This window comes from Maniola hyperantus, chromosome 1 (assembly GCF_902806685.2).
Source record: "Maniola hyperantus chromosome 1, iAphHyp1.2, whole genome shotgun sequence".
Classification (NCBI taxonomy): domain Eukaryota; kingdom Metazoa; phylum Arthropoda; class Insecta; order Lepidoptera; family Nymphalidae; genus Maniola; species Maniola hyperantus.
Genome location: NC_048536.1, coordinates 1,625,094 through 1,642,554, shown reverse-complemented (window position 1 = coordinate 1,642,554; position 17,461 = coordinate 1,625,094). Strand labels below are relative to the sequence as shown.

The following is a 17,461-nucleotide window of genomic DNA, read 5'->3' as shown; positions in this document are numbered from 1 at the left end:
TATTTCCATTTTATAATACAGATTTTTATTCATTTTAAACTAGTTTCGATGGTTAAAATTGACTATTATTAAACTATATGTTAACGATTACATAAAGCTGTTGCATTATGATGAACTCAACTGCCACTCAGTACAATACAATAATACAATGAAAAGTGGTTTTTAAGAATTTCGTTAAATCGCTTGTATTAAATAGGTATGCTTGTGGTCTGCGTACGCCTCGCTTAATATTTTAGTTATATTTTTATATTAATATTTACATTGTTAGTGATATCGTTGAATTTTATGACTATTGGTCAAACCATTAAAATATGTTATTATGGAATGTCAAAAAATTATATTTAAGTATGGCGATGCAGACTATTTTTTAACCATCAACTAAATACCGGAAATATATTCATATTTATTATTTTGATTTTAACTTAATATTATGCCAGATTTGTAGTATATATCTAGTTTTAATAATGCCGAATTAATCATTTATATTATTATTATATAAAAATATACAGTAAAATTTAAGTATGGCGGTACAACCACAAGCTTTATGAATGTGGTAGTCCTAGCATCCACTGATGAGTAACTTTAAAGAAATCGTTTTTGTAAAAGTAAATAAGTAGGTACACTGTTGTGATTTAAAAATAATAATAAAGTTGAAAACTAAGTCTGCAAATTCGATATCGCATCGAAAAAATCTTGTCATTAGCTACCAGACATGAGCTTTTTCGATTTTCTTATATTTTACCAAAAATATATTGAATATTTTTCACAAGCAAAAGTCAAAGACTTAGGGTCTTGAAATAGGAATTCGAGTATTTAAATTAAATAAACATAATTATACTTATGTATATTCTTACATAATTACAATTATATAAAGCGTGTAGTATATACAATACGAATATTTTTAAATAACATATCAGTGGATAGCATGACTAATGTCATGATTTTAACATTAGATAATTGTATATTCGTAAGACCAAGGTGACATTACATGGCGATATATTAAGTTTTGAGCAATTTATTTAAAATTTCAATATTTTTACTAACAATTAATTAAACGTCTAAATCGTAGAATAAATAGAAATATGCAAATATACAACGATATCCTTGTAACAATAATTTCGGAAATTATACTATATTTACTATTTTGATATAACTTAATATTTTGGTGGATAACTTGTGTGTATTTGATACAGTTGAAAGTCAAAGTGACAGCGGCTACTTTCAACTTATTAGAAAGTGCTCTGATACAGAAGTTGAAAATGTATATGACATTTGTTACAAAATATTTCATAACAATATCTCAGTTTCCTGTAAAAAAAATATATAAAAAAAATTGTTAATCTAATAACAAAATATTGTTACCATGTTATATACGTTATAAAGCATTTTAAAATTTATTGTGGGAGTAAATATTGAAAAATTTGGAATTACGTAAAACTAACAAATAAGGTAGGTAACGAATTATACATGAAACCGTGTCAATTAGTATTAGTTATGTTTGTATTTGTGGATCCTGCACGAAAGCATTTGACACGTTTCTGAACTTCCTACTGTAGGTCTTTCTATAATTTATTTATTATCTTATATTGTATATGGATGATAATTTTTTCGGACGGTCTGCATATCGTTATGTAATGTACCCTCAGCCTAAGGACTACAGTACTGATGTAATGGAGCAAAGATTATATATAATTATTAATTAATTATTGATAAACTAGGTTAAAGATTACGAAGTTAATTTTTTAAAATAAAGTCGAATGCTACATATTAAATGTGCCATTTACTATGTGTATACTTAGTATATTTGTAGTGTAAATTGTAGGCGCGAATTTGATGTTATCGGGTGATTTTGTTGACCACTGCATATATTTGTTATTATCTGCTATGAAAAATCTTTTTAAACCAGACCAGAAGTATAAAAATACTTTAAAATAAAAATTCCGGTTGAGGTATTTAATAAAATCCAAATAAGGGTCGCGTCTCAACAAAAAATTTAAAAGATAATATTATAATAGCATATTATACTAATAGATATAATATTAGTATTATAATAAAAAAGAGCATTAATATTAATGTAAAACATCTATCGAAACATACATCCAGCAAAATAAATTCTACTTACGAGATATTTTTATGACGAAACTAAAAAAGTTATAAATCCGATATCATACAATTGACACTTTTCGGTATGAGCTTACGAGTATTTTTCTATATTTATAAAGTACGTTCCAGTTTAAAAACAAAAGAACGAAAATTTCAATGATATTTCCGAAATAAGTAAAAGATTTTAGCGGTAGAAATAAGTTAGATAGCTACCACTGATTCTAACAAAAATTAAACTGGGCTAAATTAAAATAATTCTATTTAAAATTAGATTGGGCCAAAATTATAGCCATCTTTTTTATATACAACATTGTGAAAAGGCTGCCAGTAGTCGAATATCAACATAGTTTTGCAAATTATGACGGCTAAACAATCAAATCGGAATAGTTTCTTTGGAGAATTACCCATACTATTTAATACTTATATACACTGACCTAGGGACCATTCGAACAATATACCATTTATACAAATAAAATACACAAATATTATACAAGTACCTATACAATAGTTATATCTAAAAAGTAATAGATTACAATTTACGTATATAAAATACCTAATTTACAACAGTTTATAGGCTACTAAGATACTATATTATATACAAAATTTTCTTAAATTTGTATACAATATTTATTATTATGAAATTGTATTTCTACAAATTTTTACTACGGAGTTGCCAGTAAAATTATGAAATTTTAATCTTTAACCGTTGAATCTCTTCAATCGGGTCTATATTTTATGTATAAATGAGACAAATTATATAGTAGTTATATTTATACAATTAAAAATAAAATTTTCAATTTTTTTTTAATGTTTAAATTTTTACATCCACACGTCAATTCACTTTAAAAATAAAGTTCTAAAGCTCAAAAATGTTTTATAGTATATAAAAATTGCATATTTTATTTTTGAGGCAAAATATTATATAAATTATTGTCATATTATTATTATTATTATATAAATTATAATTCTACATGCGACGTAAAGTATTTATAAATAATAAAATAATTGTCTACACAGTTTTTTCAATTCTATTTCAAAATTAGGTAGGTGAAAAGTTTGTGTAGGTGAATCCACACAGACCCATAGACATGTTTTGTGTTGATATGTATTATGTTAATATGTAATATAACATTAAAATATAAAACTAGAATGTAACAACTTTGATGTTGTAAACAAAAAGCTATTTAAAAGTGAACTGCTACAATATGTTATATAACATGTTACATAGTGTGAACTCATTTAGTTGATTTTGAGAAATTTGGAATGTTTTAAAAAGGTAACAAAACAACGAATACTATTATTTAACTATTGTATTATATTGTTATTAAAATTGAATCTATTTAGTTTGTCTTATTATAACTTTTGAATGTATTTTATGATAACGTTTTTATTGTATGAAAATATTTCTTCAGATCCCACGTGGCCAAAGCAAGTCGATTTTAATTAATATTATTCATATAAAAATAAGCACACTAACCCCTAAAGTCAAAAGCATCACATCTTTATTACATTTGAGTTCCGTACCATAGGTTGAGACTCCCTTAGAGCCCTTCCACAATACTTGTGCGACATCGCATCGCACCTCTTGCGATTCCCATTGTAAATTCCTGCAATGCGTTGTGCGTTATCGTAGAAGTTGACGATGCGACGTCGCACCGCAAGTATTGTAAAAGGACCCTTATCCCCCCCCCCCCGTTCCCACTTGTCGTTTGTCGTTTGATGTTCCAGTGTACATTTTGACACAAAATCGGTTTCCGACAAGTATGAATAGCTTCATATAAAATGTTCTGCCACTGAACATCCGATTTAAATCCGGGGCCGACAAACGACAAGTGGGAACGGGGGTTAGTCTGATGTATCAATCTGATTAGCCGACATTCTTGTATAAGTACTATCTGAAAAAACATTCAGAAAGGTTTACTCATAGTGCGCTCCAAACAAACCTTGTTTGGCTCTCATTTGAATACTAACCAATCAAACTCTATGAAATTATGTTGATACGTTCTAGAAACTAATAACTAATAATATCTATGGTTTTCCAGCATTCTGTTAAAATATTCAGTTTCAAAGTTACACTGTCTCAAGAATTTACATACAAATCTTTAAGCTGTAATTTTAAAACTATAGGTACCGTCGTGACTCGTAACTTCGCCTGGGTTTTGACATAATTTTGAAGTTGGCGCTAAAACTAGAAAGTTATTTGGCAACACTGAATGATAAAAGTACTTTTTCGGACCAAAGCTATTGTACAGGACAAAAATCTGTCTTAAAACAAGTGAAGTAAGGTGGAAAATTCGATCACAAAGTGATTAGGCGAAGTATGGGTGTGTTTGCCTAACTTCGCCTACATCACGCCATAGCATCAATTATTAAACAATTGTATGAAAAACGTCATAGTACAACAAGTCTAAGCAATTTAAAATGTCACAGTCGAATATAAACCTTACTAAAGCATTATAGACTAGGTTTTTGAAAAAAATGTATAGTAGGCGAAGATAAGTAGCGTTCTGAAGTCAGTTGCATACTTTAGTTATAACGCTGATAGGGCTGCCAAAAATCATGTTAACTTACCTCACTGCAAAATAAAGAGGGGTGATGGCTTGAGCAAAAAGGTTTTTTTAATTTTAAATATTTTTATTGTAGGCGCCTAAAATATTTAATCAAAAAAGTCGTAAAAACAATATTTCCATTTTTTTATAATAAATAATAAAATCAGACTCAACTAGGTCAGTTCGACATAAAAGCTCATATTATAATTTAATCCTTATTTTGAAGCTAAATGGTAGATTAAATGTTATCAAAAACAAAGGGAATGTTAAAAAATTTGCCTCGTAATGATCTTCAAATTCTTATTCATAATAGTATTATTTATTATTCTTAGACATTAAATCAGACTCGGTCAAGCATAGACATAAAAATACAAATATTTAGTAATCAGTTGCTTCTAGCTTAATAGTATAGTAACAAAAAACAGTTATCAAAAAAAAAACAGAATCAAGGTACAATATTTGACTTACAATTCTTAAAATATAAACTCAACAATTACTAATAATCAGGTCAGTCAAAGACATAAGAACTAAAAATAATATAATGAGGCATTCATTTTCATGAAAATAGTATAAGTAAAATAACTATTGTACGTTGTAATTACTCAAGTCGATATTAAATATGATTTGACCTCGTCGACAAATTTTTGGCTCAGGCAGTACTAAAATAATATCATCTAAATGCTTCATAGGCCAAATATCATCAACTGTAGGGTAAGTAAAAACTGATCCTCGGTTAACTTTCGATTCCTTCTTTTTTCTCAGAAATTTGACCTCAGGAATGTTATTTTTTATTGATATTACTTTTCCTACGAAGTGCTTCACACTCTTTTTTGTAACAAATTGAGCTAAAATCCAGGAGTCTGTTTTTAATTTATTATCACTTTCTGTGAAGTATTCAATGTCAGAAATTCCGTAGTGTATTGATGGTTCTATGTTTTCTTGTTCTTCTTTTTGGCAGGTCGCGATGAAATCGTCCATTGTTTCATATTCTGAATCATCCGTATCATCTATTTTCATTTCAATGTCAGTTGTTAAGCTAGATTGACTACTAGATCTCTTCTTTCTTCGTTTCACAGATGTGTGCTTTTGCATCTTCTTTTTTGCTTTAGTAGTTTCTCGACTTTTTCTTTCTTTAATTTCATCATTTGGTTCCTTTTCAACAGTATCTGTCATTTCTTCTTCCTCTTCTTCTGTTTCTTGTGTTATTTCTTTTAGGACTTTTCTTTGTTCAGCTACTACTCTTTGTCTCTTTTTAATTGGGACTAGTTTCATGTGTAAGGCAGACCGTGTGATTGTTGTAACCCCTTTCTTTTTCAAATTCCTGTTTCCTTTCTTATTCTGCAGTATTTTCTGAGACGGCCCAGCTTCGATAATGACATCAGAGGTTATAATAATTTTTGTTTGGTTTGTTTTAAGGCAGTCTGGGATTACGTCAATAAATGGCATATTTTCTTTATCATTCCTTGAAATTTCACCCAAATATTTAACATTTGATTCTTGCGACGAGGATGCCTCAGCATTTTGCTTATATTGAAGTAGGCAGTCTGGGATTATGTCAATGAATGGCATATTTTCTTTATCATTCCTTGAAAGTTCACCCAAATATTTAACATTTGATTCTTGCGACAAGGATACCTCAGCATTTTGCTTATATGGAAGTAAGTAAGTATTGACACTCCTGATACACAAGTTTTTGAGGCTTTCAGGATTTTTTTGCATTAGCAATGGCTGCAGCAATGAGTCAGAATTTACCTGCACAGTTTTAAGTTTTTTTTCTTTTTGCCTTTTATTTCTTTTTCCTGTTTTTACTAATTTTTGTTGAGTTGTTAAATCTTTAAAATCTTTTTCGCAAACCGATTTGCCCGGTGGCACATCTAATTTCTTGTTTCGTACTTTTTTATTAGGATCTGCACTGCGAGTCTCCTTCAGCCAGTCTAATAATGCATTGTCAATAGTATATGTCATCGTTTGTTGGTTTGAACCTGCCATTTTACTAATTACTTTGTCGGGGTTGAATGGCACAATGCCAGTGCTTTTAAATCCACTGATTATGTTATGATTTTTTTCGTTAAGTTTTTCCACTAGTTGTTTGAGTAGATTTGGAAAATGTCCCTTGTGAATTGTTGCTTCTCTCGGGTTTTTTATTTTGTAGTTTAATAGAATTTCCCTCCATAGTTTTTTTAAGGGACCAAAATAGCATACATCCAAGGGTTGGGTTAAATGTGTTGAATTTGGGGGTAAAAATATGAAACATATATCATTTTGTTCACAATATTTTACAATTTTGACGTTTATGTGGGACGCTAGGTTATCACCAATCAAAACTTTCTTACCAGGTTTATTTTGAGCCCATGGTAAAATCATACTTTCAAACCAATCTTCGAATAAATGGCTGTCAAACCATCCCGATTTAGAACGGTTGAATCTGGTTCCTTTAGGTCCATTAAGTGTCCATTGTGTATATAAATGTTCCGCCTTATACACAACGTATGGAGGAAGACATTCTCCTGCTGCAGTTATTGCAAACATTATAGATATAGCCCCCTTCGTATAGTTTAACACCCTTTCGGGGTACTTAATTCCTCTTCTGAACAAACATTTTTGGACCCCAGGATTATCTGTCAAGTTTGTCTCATCGTAATTTAAAATATTTTCACTAGGGACGCCTTCTAGTGATGATTTTAAATTTGTGAAGTAATCTCTCATTTCATCGGGACTTTTTTCTGCTCGGCTCCTTTTTATGTTTTGGATCACTCTGTGGGTTAATTTAGGTTTGTTTCTTTTTATAAAAGAGTATGCCCACTTCTTTCCAGGTAATTTGTTATTAAAAATTGAAAGTCGTCCATTGCCCTCCAAATATCTGAAAATGTAAAATATATTACTCTCAACCCAACTATCATTATTTTCCAATACTAATAGAAATGAATAATGTAGTAGATGCCTTAATTCAATAAATCTCTTGATACAAAATATTTCAAACATCACCTGTATACGACAATTCTCAAATCCAAAAGAGTCAAAGGACTGCCATAATCGGCGGCTGCAATTAAAACTTTTATTGTTTCATCTTCCTCCTGATCGGTAAGTCTTGTTGGGCATCCTGGTCTCTTAGGGTGTTTATTATGCAGCTTGTCCAATAAAGTTCGGCGAGGTATGCCAAAGGCTTTTTCTGCATCGTATGACGACATTGTCTTCTTTTTTAATGCTTCCACCGCTAAGTTTATCATAGTTTCTGAATGTTTAGCAGTGTACGGCCGCTTTTTGCGTTTACTCACTTTCTCTTTTTTATTTGCCATTATGAGTAGTTCTGTAATCAATTGTTTCGATTAAAAATCCGATTCTAGGTGATATCACCCATTACCAAGGGACGTGGGCAACCAAGCTTTGCTCAAGATAGATAAATATAGAATAAAAAAATCTCAGATAATATGAAACCTCTCGAATGATTTTTCGCCCTTGCGAATCTATATGGGATTATGATATTGAAAATTTCGTTTTCAAGAACACGATTATAAACAAATATACCACTTATAAATAAATATATTGTATAGTAGTATAAATTATGAAACAAAAAGAGCGACAGCCCTAGGGGCAGGTGAAGTTTGGCAACAAGATGGCCGCCGCTATCCCCTCAATAACATTTTATTCAAATACGACTTCTAAACGTGAATTAGATAGAATATAATAACGGCATAAGAAAGGGGATTAGATTAAGGTGATAATAAAATAAAAAGTTTAGCATTACCTGTTCTGTAACATTGGCTAAAACTAAAGTTTAAACACAGACAAAAAAAAACGTGTCGTTTGCTTCACGGCAAAAACGCACTGGTCACCAACAATGTGAAGTTAGCCACAAACAATCCGCAGAATCTTGCCATAGTTGAAAAATACTATGGTTTTCAGTACTTATATTCGCAGCCTGTCTTAAACTTATATTGGAAACCTTAACTTATTTAAAATTAGGCGAAGATCGGTACCACAGACGAAGTAACGAGTCACGACGGTACCTATAGTTATTTTTACGAAAACCTGGCAAACCACAGATATAGACATACATATACTAAGTTTCTAGAACATGTATACAAAATTACATTGAGGATTGGTTAATTTTCAAATTGAGAACCAAAGTAAGTTTGTATCTTAGTTTGTATGAAGCGAGTGTAGAATCCCCTGTACAAGCCAAAACAACATCGCAATACAAGAATTATAGTTCTGAAGACTGCCTCAACGTGACGGCAAAACTATGTTAAGTATATTATATTGGATACTTATCAGTCTTCCATTTTTATTTTTTTTATTTTTAAGCAAAAATTTTAAGGCACGATTTAAATGCATTTTTTTAAGCCAAGCATTGTGTGTATGTGGTGTTATGGACCGTACGGCACAATGAAAGAATCATGTATCAAAATGTTTGTTGCGGTGAAAATGTGCAGTGTACAAGCGGACTAAAATGTGTGAAATGTTGAAAATCAGTGCGAGCGATTTTGTATTTTACAGACTCAAACGTAAAGCTTACATTTGCATGGACAAATTACGGAAGGTGTTTTGTTGTGTGCTGCGTAGCATAGATCTCTAGTCGGTCTTTATTCAATGCAACTTGCCGAGGGTTACGATAATCATCTATATGTTATTTGTTTTGATGTACCTAATTAATTAAATGTTATAAAAAAAATATATTTTTAATTAAAATCCTACCTTTCCTACAATTAGGAACTTCTGTTTTCGACCAATCAGATTATGACATCACGTTAACTTGCGGGGTAATTTGCTAACTCAGTGTCCAACACTGAATGATAGCCACCGAGCTCATTTGACATTTATTTTTAATCCATTGAAGGTTTTCTACGAAAAATCATTTTAGTAAAACTCCCGCAAATTGCTATTGCGCTGGAACCATGACTCATTAACATCGGAATGACGTCAGCCGTCTAGTGCTGACGTCATTAAAATGGCGGCCACGCGCTTTAGCAATGTGCGGGTCTTATATCACTCTGTGAACATACCAATGGCAAATGAGCTCAGTGACTCATTCAATGTTGACCACTGACTTAGCAAATCAGTATGCTGATTGGTTGAAAACACACCTCCGCTACAGTGAACAGGGTTGATCATGATGATGATGATGATGAATGCTTTTAATATATTGGCAGAACCAGTTTCTAAGCTTCTTTAGATTGAACCCTTGGTAGTTGGTAGTTGGTACCACATTGGATAGTGGATAATAGGTTAGGTATAACTGCCGGCAGGAAATATTGCACATCAACCTTTAGAAAGAGGTTTCGGTTTCGTAGGGCGCTGTCTCTGTCACTCACTAAGCGATGTGCTCGTAGGAGGTCCCGGGTTCGGTTCCTGGCAGGGATTTGGAATTTCTGGTCTGGTAGAGGGCTTCGACCGTGGCTAGTTACCACCCTGCCGGCGAAGCCGTGCCGCCAAGCGATTTAGCGTTCCGGTACGATGCCGTGTAGAAACCAAAGGGGCATGAGTTTATTAAAATCTCCCATACCCATTCCAGGTTAGCCCGCTTCCATCTTAGACTGCATCATCACTTACCACCAGGTGAGATTGCAGTCAAGGGCTAACTTGTATCTGAATTTAAAAAAAGTCAGTCAGTCTCAACGACATATACCATTATCTCTTTCTAAAGATTGATGTACAATAATTCCTGCCAAATACTGAAAATATTATAATAGTAGCTGTGATAGCCTAGTGGTTAGGACGTCCGCCTTCTAATCGGAGGTCGGGGGTTCGATCCCGGGCACTCACCTCTAACTTTCTGGAGTTATGTGCGTTTTCAGTAATTAAATATCACTTGCTTTAACGGTGAAGGAAAACATCGTGAGGAAACCTGCATGCCTGAGAGTTCTCCATAATGTTCTTAAAGGTGTGAAGTCTACCAATCCGCACATGGCCAGCGTAGTAGACTATGGCCAAAACCCTTCTCACTCTAAGAGGTAACCCGTGCTCTGTAGTGAGCCGGCTATTGGTTGATCATGATGATGATGACTGTAAGCACGTGAAATTAAATAAAATATCCAAAAGCATCTTCAAATCCTTCATTTAATTGATTGTATTTATACAAACATACAGAATAACAATTAATTACATTTATTACTTGATGTTCACCAATTTTCTAATTAACCTACAGCGTCCCGACATTCTTACGAGTAAATATATTTTATTAACAATAATTATAATTAAATTACTATAGAATACATAATTGTAATATTCGTTATATGCCTAGATATGAACATAAACAAAAAGTACAGAACAACACAAATATAATGAGTAAGATGGCGACCCAGACGGGCAGGGTACCTGAAATTTAAAAAAATCGAATTATAGTCCATACAAAATGACTCCTCACGCGCCATTTTAACTCTATGGGTCAACTGTCATGTCAAAATTACGGTTCACCTTTAAAATATGGATTAAAATCGTACTTTGGACATGAAATTTGACACATGAAGTTAAATTTTACGCGTTATATCAGAAATTCCAGTCCACGACTGTGACTAACAGGTACAGCTTACAAACAATTGACTACTTATTTATCATATAGATTTGGTTTTTTTTTTATTTTTAATCTTAAAGTGCATAAGTACTTATCGGTTTGTCAATTTTTCTTGAAAGTTGATACCTAAAATAAGTAAAAAACATTTTTTTTACTTTCAACTCGAAAGAACGTCATAAGGCGGGCGACCACCTTACAGTTACCCATCTTGTTTCGTAAAAGTTAACTAATTCGTCGTATTCACTATGAGGCGGTTGTCTTCGAAGATCTAGCGCGGTCTGGCTGAAAATTATAGAGCATAAGTGGTCTCCCTTTCTCACACCCTCTTTGCTTATATAGATGACCGCTTCATTTATAAATTTTCCAAAAGAATCATTATAGCGAGAGCGAACATGGCACAGCGCCATCTAGTGTCATAAACATTAACTACTAGTATACTGACTTGGATATGGCAGCGTGTGCACGACGAGGCGGTTGTCGACGGAGATGGACAGTAGCGCGGCTTCGCTGCGGCCCTGCAGCGCGCCGCCCGCGCCTCCCTTGGCGCCCACCCACTGCAGGCCCGTCACGAACATGCCGTGCGCGCCCGACACGTGTAACACGCGCTACAAGAAAAGCATTTTCTCAACAACAAAAAAAACTCTACCATCCTAGATGAATAGAATTGAATAGATCTCATTTCGTAACTCCTCGAGGATTTGTGGAAATTATACCAGTATCATTGTATTTCCGAAAAATGTACGTCATCTTGGTATATGCCATGGTTGTTATCCTCGTAATCAGCACCCCAAGAAACCTCGAAAATGACAACCATAACTTATTTCATGCATTGTATTTAAAAATGGCTTTAATAACTAAGTTACAGTACGCAGTTGAAAATATTGTACATCAACCTTTATAAAGAAAGAACCTTTCGAGGAGATCGACAAAACGTCACATAGGTATGACTATGAGTGACAGAGACAATGCTCTACAAAGCCGAAATCTCATTCTAAAGGTCGATGTACAATATTTTTTGTCCGCTACTGTAAGTTTTCGCAAACGATGTAAAGCCTAAAAATAAAGATAGTAGGTAGAATAGAACCTAATTAAGCGTCACCTGTAAGCTAAACGCAATGTAGATATCGACGGAGCCGCTGAACATAGTGCCCACGCCCACGAAGCGCCCATCATCGCGCACGGCCAGCGCGGACAGCGACTCCCCGATGAGCACGGTCCGCTGCAACTGCCCACTAGAGGGCTCCCACAGCTGGAGCAAGCCTTTCTGCTTGCCGGAGCGAGCGAGAGGGTTGGCGATCGTGAACATGCGGTATCCGCCCTTCCTGTCTTCTATTTCGCCAAACCTAAACAAATTATTAGATTCTCAATCATTTTGAAAAACAGGGCTATTTTCCTAACACATTAATTTGATATATAATTATCCATTCTCCACATATTATAAGACTTTAAATAACACTAAATGAACTCATACGAATGGTTCTACAGCAAAAGTAATTTACGTATAAACTAGATGGCACTACAGGTTTTTCTATCTCTCGCCATCCTGAATCACGCCAATAAATTTTCCTGCAGAGCACTATACTACTAGGATCTTATCTGTCCTGCCCTGGTACTTTCGTTCGTCATACGTCGAGTTTTTTATTCCATTTTATCCCCGCATGCCCTGGGAATCCACGTAGAACCACCTTGCTTGAATTTATGTTGAATCTTGACATAGTACGTACTTGCACCGTCGGAACAGATACTTGGTGCCGTTGGGCGGCTGGCACGCGAGGCTGAGCAGGGGCGCCGCCCTGGCGCCGGTGCCCCACAGCAGCGCCTGTCCGTCCTTTGCGATGCTGACCAGGCGGCTGTCGCACGGACTGAAGTCCAGGTCATCCAGCTGAAGCATAGTATATGAGGCTTGACATATGTGCTTTATACAGGCAATAACTAAAGCAGTGCAGTGCTAGTCTAGTGGTCAAGAATTTGACTATTTGGATGTCTAGGGTTCAATCCAGGTTCCTTTTCACATACCTTTACAAAGTTATGTGCGGTTAAAGTCAAAGTCAAAGTCAAATGATTTATTCAAAATAGATAATAAATTACTCTTATTGATGGTCTGGTATGGTTAAGCAATAGAATATCACTTGCTATTATCATCATCACGATCAACCCATCGCTGGCTCACTACAGAGCACTGGTCTCCTCTCAGAGTGAGAAGGGTTTTGGCCATAGTCTACCACGCTGGCCATGTGTGAATTGGTAGACTTAACACAACTTTGAGAACATTATGGAGAACTCTCAGGCATGCAGGTTTCCTCACGATGTTTTCCTTCACCGCTAACGGTAACGGTTGCTCTAAAGCAAGTTATAATATTTTATTAATTAAAAACCCACATAACTCCGAAAAGTTAGAGCTGCGTGCCCGGGATCGAACCCCCGAACTCCGATTAGAAGGCAGACGTCCTAACCAGTAGGCTATCTATAACAGTTAATACATCATGAGTTCAAGAAATGTAACATACTTCATTGTTCAATGTTACGCGCGGTTACGCACTCATGCGATCCGAGTCCGTGAAAATACGTACCTTTTTGTTTTGTATGGTAGCTTATGACATATTCATCATCATCATCATCAACCGATCGTCCACTGCTGGACATAGGTCTCTTGTAGGGCCGTCCACACGCCACGGTCTTGCGCCGCCTGAATCCAGCGGCTCCCTGCGACTCGTCTGATGTCTGATGACATATTATGTCGTAGATATTTTTTATATCCGTATTTTCACGGATTCGGATCGGACAAGTGCGTGATCGCTGTTAAACGACTTTGGCAAGGTCTTATGTCCCATTAATTACTTTGCAAGGTCTTAAATACAATATGTTTATAATATACCTAATTGTAAGTATTTTTCCCATGCATCGTAATTTTATGCTGAACTATGCGAGGCCCGCGACTTCTTCCACGTGGATTTAGGTTTTTAAAATCCTGTGGTATTTTGCTTTTTCGGGATAAAAAGTAGCCTATGTCACTCTCCAGCTTAACTATATTTGTGCAGAAACAACGCCAAAAGCAATCAGTTGCTTCGTTCGTTGCGGTCACGTAATAGAGATCACTCATCTGTGGTTGCGGTGTTATTGATGGACAAACCAACAAACACATTTTGTGTGATGGGTAGTGATTAATTCTGTAACACATTTATATAACTACTAGACCAAGCCCGCAGTCAGCAATTCAGCAATGGATGTCTGTCAGTTGATAATGACAATGATGATTATTAGCAAAGTAAATTGTGTTGTAATCAAAAATGACTAAATAGCGTTAAATAACAACAATTTTAATAAAAACTAGCTTATGCTCGCGACTTCGTCCGCGTGAACTATACAAATTTCAAACCCCTATTTCACTCCCTTAGGGGTTGAATTTTCAAAAATCCTTTCTTAGCGGATGCCTATGTCATAATTGCTATCTGAATGCCAAATTTCAGCCCGATCCGTCCAGTAGTTTGAGCTGTGGGTTGATAGATCAGTCAGTCAGTCAGTCAATCAGTCACCTTTTCCTTTTATATATTTAGAAGATATATTTAGATTAACATAAATTATACCTCTTTGGTATGTCCTTCTAGTTGGAAGAGTAATTGCATTTTAGGAAAGGACCATATCCTGACTACTCCATCTATCCCGCCAGTAGCCATCAGTTTACCATTATGACTTATTGTTACCACCCTCTGTAGTGGGTCTTTTCTGAAATAAATAATAGTATTCTGTGTGGGTATTGATGTTAATGGTGAGATCTATAGAGCGCACTCTGCCTTAGCTTAGACTTAAGACAGAGTTAAAATGAGTCAGAGCTATATCTCTCTCATAAATCTGTCACGTTTTAACACAATCTTAAGTCTGAGCAAAGTCAAAGTGCGCTCTATAGATCTCTTCTTCTTCTTCTTCACTCTGGGCTGGTTTCCGCACTTAAACGTTTCTGTCTGTTGTGTGTGCATCGCCCCTCCCCGCTGAAGTCTTCACTCCAGCCATTCAAGCTCGCTCCGGAAGCCAAATAGAGATCTATCTATAGATCTCATCCTTAGAATATTTTAAAGTCTACACTAATCTTCTATAAATAAATCTAATTATAAGTAGGGTAAGCAGTGCTTTAATGCCTCTATGAAACGCATGCCCCTGCATTAATATTATAAAGAGACTAGCTTATTCTCACAACTTCGCCCACATGGACTTCATAAATTTTAAACCCTCATTTAGGGGTGGAATTTCGAAAAATCTTTTCTTAGTGGTTACCTAATCTTTACAAAGAACACATTCTCCAAATTTCATGTCTCTAGAACCAGTAATTTAGGCTGTGCCTTGATATAAGTTAAAATAAAAAAATAAATAAAAACCTTTTTTATTCGAATAAACTTTTACAAGTACTTACGAATAGTCGGATGCATCTACCACTGGTTCGGAATGCCTTTCCTACCAGTTAAGTTAAGTTAAGTTTGAATGTAGGGGATAATCTTCAGAACCAAATCAAATTTAGAAAATTCTTTCACTGATAGACATTATCCCCGTTTATGAATTATCTCAAGAATCAAAGTAGCAGGAAAAAGCTAGTATTACATACCATGGATCAATAAATTTTAGTAAAATAAAGATGTAAAAAAATACGAAAAGTGCTTACGCAAAATCAGTCTGTACACTTTCACACGGCCGTATTTCGAACGACATTCTCTTATCTGTTGTATGATTTCGTTTCTCTTTTTCCATCTTTGATATGTTATCATTCTCAGATATAGTACGCCGACGACGCACTAAACCGTTCTCGGCTCTGAAGCTCCCTCGCCGCATCTCTGCTGCATCTACCATTTTGACGTTGACTTTGTATAGCTGACAGTGGCTCTCTTGGCCTGCAGCTAGGTAGATACGGTTCTGAGTATTCCGAACTGAGCATGTCATGACTACATTAGGTCCTGTTTCGTACCGCATCACCTCTTCCGCAACAAATCTGGTTCCATTGTGAGATAGTTCAAATATTTCCTGAAAAAGACAATGCCCATTCAAGATTTGATAGATCAGTCAGTCAGTCAGTCACCTTTTCCTTTTATGTATTCAGATTTAACCTGGTTTCTTGCTAAAACAACATAAGTCAAGAAAGGATTTTCAGGTTTTTCAACTATTATTATTTAAAATTGTATAGATTATTATTTAAAATTGTAAAGATTATTATTCGATATTTCAATTATATAAAGTTCAAAGCTATATTCAGCCCAAAAGTCTTGCAAAATTCGTTTACTTGTGAATGACACAGTTTTAATTGATTCTACTTGTAGTATTTAAAATGTATTTAAAATTTATAACCCACTTTTAAGGAAAACTAAGTTCCTTTGTAATGTGAGAGATTCACATTATTCAGATCAATCAGATTAGGGCACAGTGATGATCTCTCCTATAAGAAACCTTTTCCCAGCAAATGCAGCAGGTTTTTAACTCTAAAAGGACATTCGACGAATGGAGGTGATGCCTCAGCTATTCCTATTCTTCTCTCCATATAAGTTTAGTTCCAGCAGTGAAACAGTTAAAGGCTGTTGAGATACAATAATATTGTTACCTACGTATTACGTAAATAAAAAAATTATACACAGGAGGAAGTATTTATTGCAAAACACCTGACGCGTGTCGAAATATAAATTACTCACTTACGCACTCATGTTCTGCTTAAAAAATCAATGTCAACACTTACGAATCCATTCGCTACGCCCGTGTTCGATGCTCCTCCGCCGCCGGCAACGAGGACGTGTCGATTCGTGAGGGTCTGAAGTGTGTAAAGTGGAAAATCGACCTTCGCAAGTAAGCCATCGCACCTATTCGGAGACATATTCACTTATAACATCTAAGTTTCGCACTTTACACGTGGACACAGATTCGGAACCACTACCTAAGCACCGAATACAACACCATTAGTCCATTTCTTAATTAAAAATCACTTTTTATTAAAATAATATGTTAAAAACAAAGCTAAACAACTGACTGGATCTCTCGGAATTTCCCTAGAATTTCCTACTTCCAACATGACAAAAGTCAAACTGACAGTTTCGTTTAGAAACCATGTTCATCCCATAGACAACACAACAAGGATTCCGATTTTTTCTATTCATTTTACACCTACATTTATGCTATAAAAATTCGTTCACAACTCATAATATTAATGGATTTGGTAATTAAGATGATAAATGATAATAAATGATAAAACTTAGAAAAACGAAGTTTACCAAAATACGGGCCCACTTCGCGGTTAAAGAACGTAGTAGTTAACTGACATTTTACAAAT

The 17,461-nt window shown here is 34.6% G+C and overlaps 3 protein-coding genes across 4 annotated transcripts in view; 1 reads left to right on the top strand and 2 right to left on the bottom strand.

Annotated features, from left to right (window-relative positions):
• The window catches only part of Zir (dedicator of cytokinesis), a 375,809-nt gene that overhangs the window by 200,401 nt on the left and 157,947 nt on the right, over positions 1-17,461 (top strand). The window lies entirely within an intron of this gene.
• Positions 4,944-8,657, bottom strand: LOC117982840 (uncharacterized). Its single transcript, XM_069500558.1, has 2 exons — positions 7,638-8,657; positions 4,944-7,512 (listed from the first exon to the last, which is right to left on the bottom strand). Exons 1-2 carry the CDS (start codon positions 7,946-7,948, stop codon positions 5,235-5,237), a joined length of 2,589 nt encoding a protein of 862 aa, XP_069356659.1. The 5' UTR covers positions 7,949-8,657; the 3' UTR covers positions 4,944-5,234.
• LOC117983088 (guanine nucleotide-exchange factor SEC12) lies at positions 10,692-17,208 on the bottom strand. Its single transcript, XM_034969588.2, has 7 exons — positions 16,874-17,208; positions 15,815-16,170; positions 14,748-14,886; positions 12,888-13,045; positions 12,263-12,506; positions 11,606-11,768; positions 10,692-10,967 (listed from the first exon to the last, which is right to left on the bottom strand). The coding sequence occupies exons 1-7, from the start codon at positions 17,006-17,008 to the stop codon at positions 10,882-10,884; spliced, it is 1,281 nt and encodes a 426-aa protein (XP_034825479.1). The 5' UTR covers positions 17,009-17,208; the 3' UTR covers positions 10,692-10,881.

Coding starts and splice junctions, on each gene's coding strand:
- LOC117982840 (XM_069500558.1), bottom strand. CDS start 7,948: ATGGCAAATAAAAAAGAGAAAGTGAGTAAACGCAAAAAGCGGCCGTAC. Junction 7,513..7,637: donor TTGAGAATTGTCGTATACAG/GTGATGTTTGAA, acceptor TTACATTTTCAG/ATATTTGGAGGGCAATGGAC.
- LOC117983088 (XM_034969588.2), bottom strand. CDS start 17,008: ATGTCTCCGAATAGGTGCGATGGCTTACTTGCGAAGGTCGATTTTCCA. Junction 16,171..16,873: donor CGGGCGTAGCGAATGGATTC/GTAAGTGTTGAC, acceptor TGTCTTTTTCAG/GAAATATTTGAACTATCTCA. Junction 14,887..15,814: donor AGTGTACAGACTGATTTTGC/GTAAGCACTTTT, acceptor TATTTATTTCAG/AAAAGACCCACTACAGAGGG.